General features: G+C 37.8%; 2 protein-coding genes across 4 annotated transcripts; one reads left to right on the forward strand and one right to left on the reverse strand.

Annotated features, from left to right (window-relative positions):
* Positions 1–10,747: 10,747 nt before the first annotated feature.
* Positions 10,748–16,921, reverse strand: RBM7 (RNA binding motif protein 7). 3 transcript variants are annotated; one of them, XM_069468895.1, is made up of 5 exons: positions 16,769–16,921; positions 15,677–15,839; positions 14,922–15,009; positions 13,207–13,288; positions 10,748–11,367 (listed from the first exon to the last, which is right to left on the reverse strand). In XM_069468895.1, the coding sequence occupies exons 1-5, from the start codon at positions 16,862–16,864 to the stop codon at positions 11,005–11,007; spliced, it is 792 nt and encodes a 263-aa protein (XP_069324996.1). In that variant the 5' UTR covers positions 16,865–16,921; the 3' UTR covers positions 10,748–11,004. The 3 variants fall into 3 exon arrangements, with proteins under 3 accessions (XP_069324996.1, XP_069324995.1, XP_069324994.1); XM_069468894.1 differs by having other exon boundaries at positions 13,207–13,297; XM_069468893.1 differs by having other exon boundaries at positions 13,207–13,300.
* A 103-nt stretch (positions 16,922–17,024) lies between these two features.
* Positions 17,025–17,633, forward strand: C6H11orf71 (chromosome 6 C11orf71 homolog). The gene has a single exon (XM_069468897.1). It carries the CDS (start codon positions 17,197–17,199, stop codon positions 17,584–17,586), a length of 390 nt encoding a protein of 129 aa, XP_069324998.1. The 5' UTR covers positions 17,025–17,196; the 3' UTR covers positions 17,587–17,633.
* The last annotated feature ends 508 nt before the right edge of the window (positions 17,634–18,141 follow it).

Consider the following 18,141-nt stretch of genomic DNA (forward strand, 5'->3'; position numbering starts at 1 on the left):
GAAATAAGTAGAATAGACAAATTTATAGAAACAGAAAATAGATTAGAGGTAACCAGAGGCTGGGGGAGGGGAGATAGGATGTTATTGCTTAATGAGTTCAGTTTGTTTGGGGGTGATGAAAAAGTTTTAGAAATACTTAGGGTGATGGTTGCACAGCTTTGTGAATGTACTAAATGCTACTGAATTGTACACCTTAAAATAATTAAAATGGCAAATTTGTGTTACATATACTTTACCACAATAAAAATTTTTAATAAACATTCGAGTGCAGATGTCTTTATCATAGAATATCTTTTTTCCTTTGGGTAGATGCCTAGTGGTGGGATTGCTGGATCAAATGGTAGTTCTAGTTTTAGTTCTTTGAGATATCTCTAAATTACTTTCCACTGGGGTTGTATTAATTTGCAGTCCCACCAGCAGTGTAAGTTCCTATCTCCCCACATCCACGCCAGCATTTGTTGTTTTGGGACTTTTTGATAAAGGCCATTCTCACTGGAGTTAGGTGATATCTCATTGTGGTGGTTTTTTGTTTGTTTGTTTGTTTGTTTGTTTGTTTTGAGACAGAGTCTTGCTCTGTTGCCCGGGCTAGAGGGCCATGGCGTCAGCCTAGCTCACAGCAACCTCAAACTCCTGGGCTTAAGCAATCCTTCTGCCTCAGCCTCTCGAGTAGCTGGGACTACAGGCATGTGCCACCATGCCTGGCTAATTTTTTTCTATATATATTTTTAGTTGTCTAGATCATTTCTTTCTATTTTTAGTAGAGATGGGGTCTCGCTCTTGCTCAGGCTGGTCCCGAACTCCTGACCTCGAGCGATTCTCCCGCCTCAGCCTCCCAGAGTGCTAGGATTACAGGGGTGTGCTGATTGTGGTTTTGATTTGCATTTCCTGATGTTTAGAGATGTCGAGCACTTTTTTATATGTTTGCTGGCCAAACAGAATCCAAATAATCACAATTCAAGAACTCTGGTTTACATTGTTAAGTGCAAAATCACCATATGACAAAAAGAGAGGAAATGAAAATATACTTGCATGAAGAAACACCTACACTAAGAAAATGATTACTTACTCAAAAATGGTGTATCACATAAATAGAAGCAAAAATAAAGATCATATGATCCTCTCAATAGATGCAGAAAAAGCATTCGACAAAATTCAACACCCTTTTATGATAAGAACACTTAACAAAATAGGCATAGACGGGGCCTATCTAAAAATGATACAAGCCATATATGACAAACCCACAGCCAACATCATACTGAATGGGGAAAAACTGAAAGCATTCCCACTTCAAACTGGAACCAGACAAGGCTGCCCACTGTCCCCATTACTTTTCAACATAGTATTGGAAGTCCTTGCAAGAGCTATCAGGCAAGAGAGCAGAATCAAGGGAGTCCAAATAGGGACAGAAGAGATCAAACTCTCACTCTTTGCTGATGATATGATGTTATATCTAGAAAACCCCAAGGTTTCAACCAAGAGACTCCTGGAATTGATCAATGAATTCAGCAAAATCTCAGGATACAAAATCAATACACATAAATCAGAGGCATTCATATATGCCAATAACAGTCAAACGGAGAACCAAATTAAGGACTCAATACCCTTCAAAATAGCAACAAAGAAAATAAAATACCTAGGAATATATTTAACTAAGGAGGTAAAGGACCTCTATAGGGAGAACTATGAAACACTGAGGAAGGAAATCGCAGAACGTGTAAATAGGTGGAAAACCATACCATGCTCATGGATCCGTAGAATCAACATTGTTAAAATGTCTATACTGCCCAAAGTTATCTACAGATTCAATGCAATCCCTATTAAATTACCAACATCTTTTTTCACAGACATAGAAAAAATAATTTTACGCTTTGTATGGAACCAGAGAAGTCCCCGTTTAGCAAAAGCAATCTTAAACAACAAAAACAAAATGGGAGGTATTAATTTGCCAGACTTCAAACTTTACTACAAGGCTGTGGTTCTTAAAACAGCCTGGTACTGGTACAAGTGCAGGGACATAGACCAGTGGAACAGAACAGAAAATCCAAATATAAAACCATCCTCATGTAGCCATCTAATCTTTGACAAAGCAGACAAAAACATACTCTGGGGAAAAGACTCCTTATTTAATAAATGGTGCTGGGAAAACTGGATATCCACATGTAGAAGACTAAAACAGGACACACAGCTCTCACCCCTCACAAAAATCAAATCACGGTGGTTAACAGACTTAAACCTTAGGTCAGAAACTATTAGAATTCTGGAAGAAAACGTAGGAAAGACTCTTACAGACATTGGCCTAGGCAAAGAATTTATGAGGAAGACCCCTAAGGCAATCACAGCAGCAACAAAAATAAATAAATGGGACCTGATCAATTAAAAAGCTTCTGCACAGCCAAAGACACAGTCTCGAGAGTAAACAGACAACCTACATACAGAATGGGAAAAAATTTTCGCATACTACACATCAGATAAAGGACTGATAACAAGAATCTATTTAGAACTCAGGAAAATCAGTAAGAAAAAATCGAACAACCCTATCAAAAAGTGGGCAAAGGACATGAATAGAAATTTTTCAAAAGAAGATATAAAAATGGCTAACAAACATATGAAAAAGTGTTCAACATCTCTAATCATCAGGGAAATGCAAATCAAAACCACAATGAGATATCACTTAACTCCAGTGAGAACGGCCTTTATCAAAAAGTCCCAAAACTATACATGTTGGCGTGGGTGTGGAGAGATAGGTACACTCATACACTGCTGGTGGGACTGTAAACTAGTGCAGCCCCTGTGGAAAGCAATGTGGAGATACCTTAAACAGATTCAAGTAGACCTACCATTCGATCCAGCAATCCCATTACTGGGCATCTACCCAGAAGAACAAAAGTCATTCTATAAAAAAGACACCTGCACCCAAATGTTTATAGCAGCACAATTCACAATCGCAAAGATGTGGAAACAACCCAAATGCCCATCGATTCATGAATGGATTAGCAAAATGTGATATATGTATACCATGGAATATTACTCAGCTATTAGAAATAATGGCAATATGGCATCTCTTTGGTTCTCCTGGAGAGAGCTGGAACCCATTCTATTAAGTGAAGTATCCCAAGAATGGAAAAATAAGCACCACATTTACTCATCAGCAAACTGGTTTCCCTGAGTGCACATTTGGGATTAACACCAATTGGGTATTGGACAGAGGCCAGGGCTGGGTGGAAGGGATGGGTGTACACCTACTTGATGAGTGCGATGCGCACTGCCTGGGGAATGGACACGATTGAAGTTCTGAACGGGGGGGGGGGGGAGGGGAGGAGTGCACACCTACATGATGAGTGTGATGTGCACTGTCTAGGGAATGGACACAATTGAAGCTCAGACTCGGGGGCATGGGGAGGCATGGGCAATGTATATAGCCTGATCTTTTGTACCCCCTTAATGAGCTGAAAAACAAACAAAAAAAATGGTGTATCAGTAGAGCTTCATACTTCAAAAATCATATTAAGATAAATTTAATAATGATTCTATTCAATTTAGCTTTATTTTGAATAAAAACTATCTATAACTTTAAATGTTGCATAAGTAGTTATACCCCTGGCATCTTTTAAATTGTCATTTACTGAGGGAAAAATGCCAAAATTATAAAAATTAAATAACTTCTTATTTTAAGTACAAAATACAAGAATTTCAAATATCAAGCCACAAAAACAATTTTGTCTACCTTTGATGCTGTCACACATAATTAAAATAAGCATAATGGTTAAGAACTTGATCTCTGGAATTAGACTGACTGGATATGAATTGGGCTTCATCATTGTGTAATCTTGGGGAAGTTATCTAACTTCTTTAAGTATCAACTTTCCGTTCTATAAAACAGTCATAAGTGGCTCAGCACATAGTAAATATTCAATAAATGCTAGGTATTGGGAAAAAAATTATTCACATCTACATTTTAATATAAGACCCAAACCAAATGAGATATACCTTATTTCAAATTTGTTGGTCAATAATGCTTTCCGCTTAGAAGTGTGAAACTTTAAAATTAATTCATTTTATTTATTTAATATATGACAGAAAATAGTATAATTTTATAGTTATTCTATAATAATAGAAGTAGGATATAGCAAACACTGATGAGCTAAAAGGAAAACTTAGTTAATAATTAAATCTAAAGAATCGCGTTAAGTGTGAAGCTTAAGGTAACTGTTAAGGGATAATTTAAGGCCAGGTACAGTGGCTTATGCCTATAAGTCTACCACTTTGGGAGACCAAGGTGGAAGGATCGCTTGAGATCAGGAGTTGGAGACCAGCCTGAGCAACATAGCAAGACTCTGTCTGTACAGAAAAATTTGAAAATTAGCCAGGTGTGGTGGTGTGCACCTGTAGTCCCAGCTACTTGGGAGGCTAAGGCAGAAGGATCACTTGAGCCGGACAATTTGAGGCACTTTAGCCCAGGGAAACAGAGTGAGACCCTGTCTTAAAAAAAAGAGAGAGAGAAAGAAAGAAAGAGGGCGGGTGGGGAGAAAGCAAAGGGATAATTTTTTTTAATTTTTGAATTTTTTCTTTTATTTTTAATTGACAAATCACAATTGAATATATTTATGAACTACAGTGTGCTGTTTCATTACATGTATACATTGTGGAATCATCTAATCAGAGTAATTTGCTTATCTATCACCTCAAATATTGATCATTTTTTTGTGGTGAGAACATTTAAAATCCTCTCTTTTAGCTATTTAAAAATATACAATACATTATAACTATGATCAGTGTGCTGTGCACTAGACCACCAGGACTTATTCCTCCTATCTGACTGCAACTTTGTACCCTTTGACCAACATCTCCCTTTTCCCCACCTCTCACCCCTCCCAGCCTCTGGTAACCACCATTCTCCTCTCTACTTGTATGAATTCAACTTTTTTAGATGAGAAGGGACAATATTTTAAAATATTGATGGCAATCTGAAACTAAGATCCAAGTGATTGTGATACACAACTGGAGGTGGTTTGCACGCTAGCAGTGGGAGAAGCAGCAAGGAGCGTGAGGTGTGCTGAAGGTGTGGCACAGGGAAGGCAGGTATCACACTGTTGTGGTGGCTTTTTACTGTGCAAGCTTAGCTAAGGTGCAACTGTGGTTCCCAGAATTCCCCTCTCTGTCTAGTTCCCATTTAGTTGTATAATAAAGAATTGTATAATAAAGAATTTGACTGGCCTTTGTCCTGGTTCCTGGGAGAGAGTCTCTAAATTCTTGGAATTTCCCAAGTGGTGGGAGTGTCTTTATTATTCCTGGTAGGCCCTGATCATTTATGCTACTGAGATGACTCACGGCAGGTGCCAAGATGGTTTCAGGATGAGGCCTGGCCATGCTGGAAAGGTCGATCATGTGATCCCAGGGTTGGGGCTTTAAGCCATGTGGTATCAGTCTGACCTCCTGAGAGAAGAGGGAGCTGGAGATTGAATTGAGTTCAATCATGTGGCTAAGAATTCAATCAATGGTGCCCCATGTAATGAAACCCCAATAAAAACGCTTGAGATTGACGCTTAGATAAGGTTCTTGCTGGTAATACACACTGACGTGCTAGGAGGACAACGCCTCCTGACTTCATGGGGAGAGGACATGGAAGCTTCACATTTGGGACCCTCCTAGGTCTCACCCTGTGCATCTCACCTTTTGGCTGGTTTTGATGTGTATCCTTTTGCTATAGTAAATCTGTAATCTTAAGTATAACTTTTTCCTGAGTTCCGTGAGTCTTCCTAGCAAATCATCAAACCTGAGTTGTAGTGGGAACCTCTGAATTTGTAGCCAGTTGGTCAGACATGTGGGTGACCTGGGAATCCCTGAGCTTGTGGCTGGTAGCTAACTTGAGAGTAGATCTCATAGAGAACTGAGCCATTAACCTCTGAAGTTTGGCCTAAGTCCAGGCACTTAGTGTTCAAATTGCAATGCAGTTGACCACAGAGAAATTTGCTTGAGATTGGAAGTCATAAGGGAAGCAGCAGCTGTAATTTTGACACTCTGGAAGACCACTGCGGGGTGCCAGCGCTGTGGTACTTCATGCACATTGTTGCTGATCTGGCTCGCATTGTTGGTGTTGGGTAGCACCCAGTCTGCAGCTCCTCCAGCTCCTGCAACATCTCCTCAAGCTTTTCTGAGTCCTGGGCCAAAGATACGTGCAGCTCTATAGCTAAGTGTGCCAGCTACTCCTGCAGGCCTCAGGCCATCCAAGTCACATAAATTGGAGTAATGAGAGACAGATGCAATCTCCATTTTTTTCTAGATGTTTCTGGTTTGTCCCTGCTCTTGTTCCTGTCCAGCTTTCCTTCCTAACTACTGGTCTGGATGACCTATGGTAACTTCAGGCTCAACACCAACAGATGCAGGCCAACAGATAGCTCCTCTAGCAAGCACAGCTGCATAAGGTTGACTAAGGTCCCTTAGTCTGGATCATTCTCAGTTCTGCTTCTTTGATTTTACCTTGACTGATACAATTGTTTCAGTCTATCCATTGGTAGAAAACTATAAATTTGTGATTGTTGAGAATTTACGGAGAAACATTATGGAAATCGAAATAGTATGACATTTGAGTTTTCAACCCTGACTGAATATTAGAATCTTTTAAAAAATACTGATATCACTTTCCTCCCCTGAGATTTTGAGGTAAAGTTTAGGCACTATTGTTGCTTTGAAAAGTTCCTAGGTAGTTATTGTATGCACCCAGGGTTATGAAATGCTTCAGTAGATGGAAGAAAAAGAAGAAAGAAAAGGTGGTCAATATTACAAACATACACATACATGCAAGCATAGCAGGAATACATCAGAACATATCTTAGTATAAGAGACACTACTAAAAGCAAACAACAGAAAAGTATTAAAAATTAACCAATAGACAAAGACATATTGGGCAAATATTAATGAAAATAAAGATGTGACAATAGTAATATAAAACAAAATAGGATTAAAAGTTAAAAGCATGAAAATGGCCAGGATATTTACATTGACAAAAATTGTGGTACACGATGAAGAGACATTATAATTCTTTTTGCATCTGGCATGGTTTGGGGATATATAAAGCAAAACCTGAAAGCCATACTCAGGGAAAATGACAAAGTAAAATCATCTCTCTCTGAATTGAGAGATCAAGAAGATAAAAATACAAAGAATTTGAAAAATATGATAAACAAGCCTTATCTACCATTTTAGCTTTTTTTAAACTCCATATACCTGATTTGTTGGATTAAATGATGTTCTCTATTCTTTCTGTAAAAGACGTCAATGCTCTTAACATGTGAAGGCAAGAGACTATAAGCCACTTTTGTATGTTCACCCATTTTTGCTCTCATGAGCTAAGTTGTTCCAGACCTGCTTACAAGTTCATAATTTAAATATCATGTAAACTAATGGAATATGAATGTGAAAATAGTTGTTTCCAGAAAACTTCTTGAATATTTTGTAAAGATTTAATAAGAATCTCTATAAAAATATGCTGCCAGATTAAGTGTAAACAAACAACTGTAAAACAATTTGGGAAAGAATCCTAGAAAACATGAATACTCCAGTTTGTCTGCATTTGCATTCCACTATAAAGAAACCCAAACTAGAAATCACAGGCAATGCAGTCTGGTAGTGATTTATACAAGAACATCCACTGAACTCCAGCAAGTGCATTTAGATTAAGGGAAAGGCCTTGGCCCTGCATCAAAAGACTGGTAAATGAATGTCTATTCATATGTATCAAATTAAAAGAAAATCCATATAATTTTAATTTTTTTAAATGACTCCTCAATCTGACTTTTTGATTTACAAATCTCATCAGGTAAGGAAGCATTTTTTAAAGATAGAATTTTGACACAGAGAAAAAAAGTCTTCTTCAAACATTCATGAAACCATTATAAAAGTTGGGAAAAGAAATCCTCTGGCAAATACCAGGTAATTAATGTGATGCCATGCAGGATGGAGCTCATAGGATGGAACTCATAGGCAGAAACGTCAGCCGAGGATGATGGAGTGAAGGAGAGTTATGACCAGGGCTAAAGAGCGGGTAAAGTGATGAGAGGAGACTGAAGCAATAGTGAGGGGTCATATTAGGTTAAGAATTTTGTCTTTAATCAAGAGGAAGTCAGAGGCCATTGAAGCTTTAATTTAGGTGAGTCATAGCAGATTAACATTGGCAATTCTTGCACTGTGGAATGAAATTTGAAGAATGAAGACTGGAAACAAGGTGATTGACTAATCCTCTCAAGATAAATTGCCCACTCTAGGATGGCAGCAGTGATTACAGGGAAAGTAGGCATACACAACATAATTAGAAGTAGGGTAAAATTTTTTTATTTTGGATGAGGAACATATTAAGTATAAAGAAAGAGATTCCTTTACTCTAGTACTTGTCAAAACTTTATAGTGCTGTTGACTCTCAAAGAGAAAGTCACACATTATTAATACACAGTGTCTTCCAAACATTTAATTAAAGAATCCTTATAAGACTAGTGTTCCATGGAAAACACTCTACGACTGTGGTCCCCAATCTAAGCCGGTAATGGTCCAAGGCCTATTAGGAACCAGACCATACAGTAGGTGAGTGAGCAAAGCTTCATCTGTTTTTACATCTACTCCCCATTGCTCACATCACCGCATAAGCTCTGCCTCCTGTCAGATTAGTGGGGGCATCAGATTCTCACAGGAGCTCGAACCCCAGTGTAAACTGTGCGTGCAGGGGATCTAGGTTGCTCACCCCTTATGAGAATCTAATGCCTGATAACCTGAGGTGGAGCTGAGGTGGTGATGCTAGCGCTGGGGAGCAGCTGCAAATACAGATTAACATTAGCAGAGAGGTTTGATTGCACAACAAATGTAATGCACTTGAATCATCCCAAAACCATCCCCTCAACCCCCCGATCCGTGGAAAAATTGTCTTCCATGAAGCAGGTCCCTGATGCCAAAAAGGCTGGGAACTGCTGCTCTAAGAGAAACTGCTCTCTCACAACAGGAATTTCTTATTCCTTTCTATTCTTGTAGCTCTCAGCACAGGTTGAGCATCCCAAATCCAGAAATCCAAAATGCTCTAAGAAAAGGAAATGGTCATTGAAGCATTTTGGATTTCTGGGCTTGGGATGCTTAACTAGTAGGTACAATGCAAATACTCCAAAATCCAAAACACTTTTGGTCCCAACTATTTTGGGGAAGGGATATTCAACCTGTACTTAGATGAGTTGTCTCACCAACTGTATTCAATTCTTTAAGGCTGTGCTGTTCTTTTCATTTACACAATACATGCATTTAGTTTGGTTACTTTCAACTGAGTGGAGATAAAGTGAAAAAAAATTCACTGAGATTTCACAAGGTTCCCCCCAGAAAGATTATTCTGAGTTAGGATAACCTGCGAACTAGTATGAAAGAAGCTCACCTACAGATGAGTTATAATAAAGTAGTATTAAACTTTGTTAATTTCTACAAACTTGTTTTTATTGATAACTGAAAATAACAGACTCATTAGAAATAAATCCTACTACTAAACTGCTTGAGCAAATAGAACTTTTTTCTTAGCTCCATGCTGAGTAGTTGAATAGCTCCATTTACCTAGATAAAGAAAAACTCGATGCGTTTAGAAACAGAAAATCTGAGCGCACGTAAACTCCTAGAGACCAAGGAAGGTGACTAAATTAGTTTACAGTGAACCAAACTATAATCAGGAATCACTGAAAATCTGATTATGAAACATCAGGTTTGATATGTACAAAAGATGTATTTCAGGATACTCTAAGTTAGAGAACTAACATTCTTAACACCAAGCAACCATGGAATAAAGTACGTTGCTAAATTTTTTTTTTGTATACAATGTCTCTGTAATGATGTTACAAAAATAAGACACACTCCTCCTTTTATGTTTTTAATATATTAAAAAGCAACATAGTACAAATGTTGTGGTATTAAAAAGGATCCATATTTTTCAAGGAATTTTTATAAACTCTGCAATGAAAGGGGAACAGTATCTTGATACACAAAAGTTTCCTTTAAAAAGATTTTAAAATTTTAAAATCAGAAAATGTTAAGACTAAATTCTTTCAAAGATTCAAACAAAAAAGCAACCTATACAATCTCTATTAAATGTGTTCTTATAGACGTGGTAGGTACTTTGCAAATGTTAAAATTTTTAAAGTTTGAATGACAGAGGCAGCACCTACAAGCTTCATGAATTTTTTTTCCAAAAAAGTATACTTTCAGTAAAACATTTTACCATTTTGTCTAACCATACATTGACATTTTTGTTCTTCCTGAAAAGGAGGATTTATACTAACACTGTATTTTCAATGTAAAAATATACACAGAGATGTTTAGCTTCCTGAGTGACTGCAGTCACACAAACATAATGAACAAATTCTAAAATTTTAGAATGAAACAGTATGTGTAGGTTTACACTTTTATGTTTAACTAGGGTAAAACTCAAGAGAATGTCACAGAATTTATACTTAAATTCTCTAAGAAGTTAAGCAATATGATTTATCCCCTAACTTTACCAATAAGCTTTCTCAAATGTTAGTAAAATGAATCACTGAAAAGTTGTATTTTCTATTAACAAAATACCAATAGCCATTTCAGAGTGTCAGCTTGTATGTTTACTATTATATACACCAAAATCTGACTAACAAGAAATTTCTTGCAATACAAAAAGATAACAAATAATTAAAATATTTGCTTTATCATACAATCAATCTATATAATTCATCCCTTCCCAAAGTGTCTAAAAAGATTAGGAATTGTGGCACTTTCTTTTGCATAAAACCCATTCCTCTTCATAAAACCCTGAGGTGAAAGGTTATTAATATAATAAAACTGGAACAATTCTTCTCATTTCTGTATTAAATTGTAACTAGGTTTTAAAAAATTTACAAAGAAATGTGTCAACTTCTAAAGCTGCTCTGTACAGTTTTTCAACAAAATTATTTCCAGATCAACTGAGTCAAAAGGCCTAAAATGACCCTATAAGGAGTGTCTTTTTAACACTTGTTAGTGTCGAGATGAACGCCATTTTCCATCTCTACTATTGTCTCTTCTGTTATCATAGTCATGGCTCCAGCCATCGTGATTCCTATCTTCATAGAAGAAATCTTCTCTGCTTCCTCTGTAATGATGGTCAGACCCATGATCACTGTAACGCTGTTCCCGGCTATAATGTCTATCTGCTAGGTAGGGATGAGAATTCTGTCTGACTTTACGCTGTGATGATGTTGTATCTTGGCGCCACTGAGAGCTTGAAGACTGATTAAAAGTATGATTATGTGATTGAACGGATGGTGAAAACCCTGATTGATCCAGAGGTGAAGAACCAAATTTTCCACCATATGACATCTGTCTCAAAACATTGTTCATCTGAAGGAAGAGAAAAACAAGGAAATGTTAATAATTCTAGATATCAAAGCCAATATATATTTGGTCAGTTAACCAAATGGACAATATATAGGAAAAGCAAAATCACTCTGCCTAGATGAATCCTAAGTTAACACAACTAAAGTAATAAAATAAAATAGCTTCGTTCATTCCAATGAACAGCTACAAAGTATCGGTACATAAATAATACTCCTTACCCTCAAGAATACAACTTAGAAGGGAATAAGTCATACAAAATGATTATAATACTAATCATTGGGTAATAAACGTGTAAAGAACTAGGAGCTCAGTACCATTAAGGCTTCATGAAGGTAGCATATAATCTGAGTATTAAAACAATGCATGAACTATTTTAAAGAAAATATTTTAAGGGGAGGTATACCAAAGAAAGGAAATTGCACAAAGATAATAGGAAGACATAGAATAGGTTCATAGAATACGAAGTAATTCTGTCTAAGACAGGTAGAGCTCTTAATAAGCAATAAACAACGGAAAGTAGCCTAAAGGGTTTACTGCAATCAGATGATGGGAATGCCTTATAAGTAGGCTAAAGAAAGTCTGGCTTTATCTTACAATCAATGGAAAGTCAACATGCAGAAAAGATAAGCAAATCAGGGTTATAATATTAATTCTGAAATGGTGTGCAAGACGGACTAGTGAGGAGGAGACATAATAACTGACTAGACGAGTGGTTCCAAAATCCTGCCCATGGATAGATATTAGTCCAAGATGATTTTTTTAAATGGTCCATAGTAAAATGAGAAAAAATTAGTAATAATGTACAAAAAAAGATAATATTCCTTAATATTGGTCTCAATTTCATCTCATTTTTATATTTTTATAATATTTTGCAGACCTGTGACATGCAAAAGCCTGGGGGCAACAAGGCAAGACTGTGATTTGGGCAAAGAAAATGAAAAGGAAGAAATGAATGTAAGAACAACTGCAAACAAAAAAATGAAAGACGTGGTGAATGAGTGAAGACAAAGGAAGAGTAAAAGATAGCTAACATTTTACGCCTAGTCTCATGGTGGTATTACCACCAAAAATTGGAAAGATCAAGAAGGAACGGTCTAGAAGACTCCAGTATATTAAAATATCAAAGAGAGTTTATAAGAATTCACTCAGGATAGGTTGCAAGAGCAGAGAATGAATCTCCAGTGTTTGTATACATACAAACACAGCAACAATAGGTGAAAAGAGAAATACAAATGTAAAACACAGTTTTATTTCTATTTATCTTCAGTCTTTTAAGTATATATTTCAGCCCAATGAAAACTAAAATGAATGCTCAATCTATAAAGATCATGCTTGTCTAACAAAAATGAGAAAAAGTTAATATAATAACTAAATTTAATTTAAGGCTGGGTGCAGTGACTCACACCTGTAACCCTAGCACTTCAGGAGGCCAAGGCAGGAGGACTGCGTGAGGCCAGGAGTTTGAGACCAGCTTGAGCAAGAAGGAGATCTCGTTTCTATAAACAACAGAAAAATTAGCCAGGCATGGTGGCATGGACCTGTAGTCCCACCTACTCCAGAGGCTGAGGCAGGGGGATCACTTGAGCCCAGGAGTTTGAAGTTGCAGTGAGCTATGATGATGCCACTGCACTCTAGCCTGGGTAACAGAGCAAGACTATCTCGGAAAAAAAAAAAAAAAATTAAATTTAAAAAGTTAATTTATGCCTTAAAAACTTAAGGAATAAAAACTTCTACTTAGCAAATTTAACTGAAAACCAGTCATCTGATATAACACAAACATTTTAACTAATTAAGATTTTATTTTTATTAATAGGAACTCATGTTGAAAAAATATCAGCCTACCACTGCTTGTCTCTGAAAATTTTCTGGAGAAGAGAAAGATCTCTGAATTGTCTGTGTTGATGGAGTCATGTTATCCACAGTCCTTTCATACCTGCTAAATATAAGAAAACCAACATATAATCACTCATTCAATAAATACTTACTAAATACCAACCATTAGCAAGGCAGAGTACTCAAGGTGAGAATGGACAAGTCCCACAAGGTATCTGCTCTAATGGAGCTAGGATAAGAATACAGACAACAGGATATTTTCAGTTTTAAGATAAAATGTATGATTCATGATCAAGTAGAGGTGAAAAGAAATAAGTAATATTTTAGCTTGGCTAGTCAGGGACTGCCTTTCCAAAAAGGACACATTTGAAGGGAGAGCTAAATATCAATACTACCTAGAGGCAGCAGAACCTTCCCAGCTGAGGGAAGGACTAGAATGGGAGTGAGCAACTATAGCCTGTGGGCCAAATTGCCAAATTTAGTTTTCCTAAACAAAGTTTTATTGGAACATAGCCACATTCTTTTGCTTTTTATTATCTACGGTTACTTTAGTGCTACAATGGCAGAAACAGAGACTGTACGGCCTGCAAAGTCTAAAATATTAACTATATGTCCCTTTACAGAAAAAAATTGTCAACCCTGAACTAGTGCAAAGGCTTAGATGAGAACCAAAATGGAAAGACTTTGATTAACTGGATATGAGGGATGAGGGAAACAGAAGAAATAAAGCATAAAATCTAGATTTTTGGCTTGAGCAATTGGGTAGACATTTACTGAAACAGAAAAGAGAAACAAGTTTTGGGAGGTAAAGAATTAGAATTCTATAACATACACAGGATACTTTTAAGTATTTATACCTTAATTCCTCACTTCCTAAAGAGGTAACTTGCTCTACAGAAAAACTCAGTTTAAAAATGTTTCAATTATTTTAAAATACATCTTTGGAATTAAATAACCAATGCTTTGTCTTCTAGTTTGGATCTTTTTATTTTGGGATTTCTTAAATCAGTTTATGTATCTTCATATAAGCTAATGGGGGAAAGTACAATTTAATTTATATTATCTAAGAGTATAAAAATGATAAACTCTCTATCTTAAATAGGTAGTCACAAAAATATGTGCTCCACCAGGCAGTTTATCATTGTAGCTGGGCTCTATCACACTGCCTGGGTTTGAATCCCAGCCCATTACTTACGAGCTATTCATTCTTGAGCAAGTTAACCTCTATTCCTCATTTCCTTCACATATAAGGTACAGATAATAATCTCTACCTTCATAAGACCATTTTGAGGAATAAATGAGATCATATATGTAAAAGACTTGGTGGTGAAGAACCTGACACATGACAGGTACTTGTTTAATCTTTCTTGAACTAAGCCCATTAAGACTGGTAAAATTGAGTGTACTGCAAGTAGTAAGGGTAAGTAATGTTTTGAGAAATTTTGTTTCAATTGTATACATGTACTGTACATGTATATGTGGGCATGGGTATGGCTTTACAAATGAACATATAATCACATATGTATCTATTTTAAGGGGACTATATACAATGCGTCTGTCTATAGTCCCTTTAGAATAGATAGAGCTGTAACAATAATCCAACATGGCAAGTAATACAGCAAAAGAATAAAAAGATAGGAACATAAAGAAAGAAGCTATTCATTCATGTGTTTTGAAACCACTATCCAAGATAAATTATTTTAACAATATGTAAGAAATATTACCTGCTAGGAGATGTAGAGGTAGGACTTGAATTTCCAACATGATGCTGGGGATATGACAAACTGACATCCTGTGAGGCATGACTACTTCCTAAAATGGAATAATGTGAAATATTCTTCTTGATAGAAAAGTTAATTTGAAATTTTATCTCCTGTATACTAAATCACTTCAAAAAGGTGTGAAAGAGAAAAGTCTTTCACACAGTCTAAAAGAGAAAAATCTCAAATTGCTGTAGACTGCTTTACAGTTTCATCAGAGTGAAACTGTAAGTATATATAATACAAGATATGCAAAACAAAGCATTCCAAACAAGGTACTATCCAGTGTATAAACATCCAATGTGGTCATAATAGTCTGATACCCACACTAAATTCTAAGACTGGATACATGGAAAGATTCATCCCCACATGATCAAGAATCAAAATACGTAAAAGTAAATTACAAAGCACCCAGAAGTATTTTCAGCACGAATCTTTGCTTCTTTCAGAGCACCCAAACCCAACTCTCTTAGCAATATAGTTTATATTCTTTTCACTAACGCAAAATGAAATTTTAAACTGTTTTAAAATTACAATTTTCAAAATCCATGTGTCAACATTACCCACTTTCAGAGATAGAAAGTTTGCTTACTTAGAAAGCTTAAGAAAGTATTTTCAACCAAAAGAGAGATTCTTTAAAATTCAACAATAAATTTAAAAACAAAAAGCAAGCAGCAAATAACCTGCCCGCCCCCCAATATCATTGAACAGTTAGTTACCTGATCTAAACTGAATTTTGATGGGCCTTCCAAAAAGTTTGATTCCATTAAGTAGATTCATTGCATAAGGAACAGATACTTCATGTTTGAAATTCACAAATGCAAATTGCTTTGGTTTACCATCCTTATCTTTTGGAATTTTCACCTTTATTACTGGCCCAGCCTACAAACAAGTATTTAGAACTTAAATAGGGCAATTTCAGGAAAATACTCAAATTTTACAATCAAAAGAGACTACGAAGTTAAAAAACAGAAATGTAATCAAAAACTTTTTTTGTAAATGATGCACATAGATTTCCATTTTCGTTACAGTAAAAATATTAGTTATGACTGAAAATTAGATTAACTTATTTGGGGAAGGGAGCCCATAAGGAACTGGAAACACAATCACTTTTACAATTCACAGCACTGCAAGACTTTTCAACGAGGTGACAGACACCCATCATTTTCCCACTCCACGGAAAACAACGTTTATCAAGAGCAAGGGAATGATGTTCTCGGACTAAAAATTCACTTTTGTATTGCTAATGATACAATACTAGTTATTAGGGATAGGGCTGGGGGAAACAAGATACTTAGAATTTTTCACATATTTTAATAGAGAAGCACTAAAATGTTGCTTTTCTATCGAGTATTTGAGTCTATCTTAAATATTTTAATAACGCTATAATTTTATTAAGCAACTTAAGTGGAAAAAAGATACCAACAAAGAAACTGAAAGGTAACTTCCCAGTCAGATAAACCAAAGACATCATAAGAGGAAAACGACGAAAAAGCACTGCTCAACGAAGACCCCACACGCATTATATCCCGTAGGATCCCTGAATCTTTACCTCGGGAAAGCTTGATTGAGGATCCCTCCACCACCCTAAGTGTTGTCACTTCTGGCCTGAACTAATTAAGGTTCTTCTAATAAACCAAAACCCAGCGAGCGCCTCACTTCCCAAGCGCGCCCTGCACCCCCAAACAGCCGACCAGTCGGGTGTCCTGCCGGACTGCCAAGCTCGCGCGATGAAAGCGGGGACAGCCGCTGGGCCGGGGCCTCGGCGAACAGAAAAACGAAAGGCAAAAGAGCTGATCCCAGCCGCTTACCTGGTGGAAAAGCTCGAAAAGGAGTTCCTCAGTCACTTTAGTCTCAAGGTTGCCCACAAAGAGAGTGCGGTCCGCTTCCGCTGCCGCCGCCCCCATCTCAGCGTCACCCCCCTAACCCGGCCGAAGGGTCGTGGCCGACGCACCCACTGCGCACTCTCGGAAACCTCACGTCTTCGCGCTCCCTGGCGTCACCGACGTAAACGCCTCTCACGCTGGCTCTCGGCCGGCGTCGACGTGCGTGGGCGGACTGCGCATGCTCGCGAAGAGAGCGTTCGTTAAAGGCGGCTTCTCGATCTGCCGCAGCTTTAGGTATGGCTTCCAATGTAGGTAGTTAACGCATCCCAAACGGGCAGGACTGATCTGTGGAGCCGCGAGGGGCCTACCTTGACCGAGGGACGTAACGCAAGTACTGTGGGCAGCGTTTGAAGATGGCCCTGAGCAACGTGTCCCTCTCTGCCGGCGATCAAGGGAACACGGTGGCCTACCGCGCTTCCCACGGCGACCTCAGCCCCTCGGCTTCAGCGCTGGCGATGGTCTCTGGAGACAGTTTCTTAGTTGCCAGGCCTGAGGCGACTCATCTGGGACCTCGGGAGGCGGTGCGACTGAGCGTTCGAATCGAGAATCGTCGACTGACTGGTGGCGGCCGAAGCTTGACCCGCTTTATAAGAGGGAGGGAACCAGATAGTCGAAACCGAAGCCGCCAAGCCAGATTCTCGCCTTACCCGGTCCCCGGGGCTAAACTCGATCTCCTAAGAAGTGTGCTGCAACAGCGCTTGATTGCATTAGGAGGTGTCATCGCAGCTCGCATTTCTGTTTAAAAGGAACGCCCTCTCTCCGCCCCTCAATTAGCTTGCGAACAAGGCCTCTCTAAAAATCCTTTCTTGGTGTAACGGCAGTCTTATTTTTAGAGGGATATATTTTTATTTTATATGATACATAGGAGTACTGTCAATATATCCTGGCACAGAGGGGAATTTTACTGTTGATTAGTTCAGGCGGTTTTAGGCGGCCAGAATGATTGGATTAGGAAGGAGGCAGAAGGGATTTTCTTAAGTAGTCATTAACAAAGCTGAGTTGATGGGACCACCCTCCCAGGGGCTCACCTTTTGTTAACATCTTTACAACAAGAAATCCAAATGTATCGCAATTTCCTCAAGTCTTACCTCCCCTCCTCAACCTACTCTCCCACCTTGAGACTTGTAATTCCAGCTTCCTTAACTGCCTCACCTCTTTATCTCAGACTCTTCCCCTTACCTTCTGTTGGTGAAAAAGAAATGCTCCTTTTTATTACACTGGCTTATCCTTCCATCTTTTACCCAGCTCTTACCATCTTCCGTCTCGCCCTTCACTTTTTTCTAGGAATATCTACAAAC

This window comes from Eulemur rufifrons, chromosome 6 (assembly GCF_041146395.1).
Source record: "Eulemur rufifrons isolate Redbay chromosome 6, OSU_ERuf_1, whole genome shotgun sequence".
Classification (NCBI taxonomy): Eukaryota; Metazoa; Chordata; class Mammalia; order Primates; family Lemuridae; genus Eulemur; species Eulemur rufifrons.

Coding starts and splice junctions, on each gene's coding strand:
- RBM7 (XM_069468893.1), bottom strand. CDS start 16,864: ATGGGGGCGGCGGCAGCGGAAGCGGACCGCACTCTCTTTGTGGGCAAC. Junction 15,840..16,768: donor TTTTCGAGCTTTTCCACCAG/GTAAGCGGCTGG, acceptor ACTTGTTTGTAG/GCTGGGCCAGTAATAAAGGT. Junction 13,301..14,921: donor ACCTCTACATCTCCTAGCAG/GTAATATTTCTT, acceptor TCTTATATTTAG/CAGGTATGAAAGGACTGTGG.
- C6H11orf71 (XM_069468897.1), top strand. CDS start 17,197: ATGGCCCTGAGCAACGTGTCCCTCTCTGCCGGCGATCAAGGGAACACG.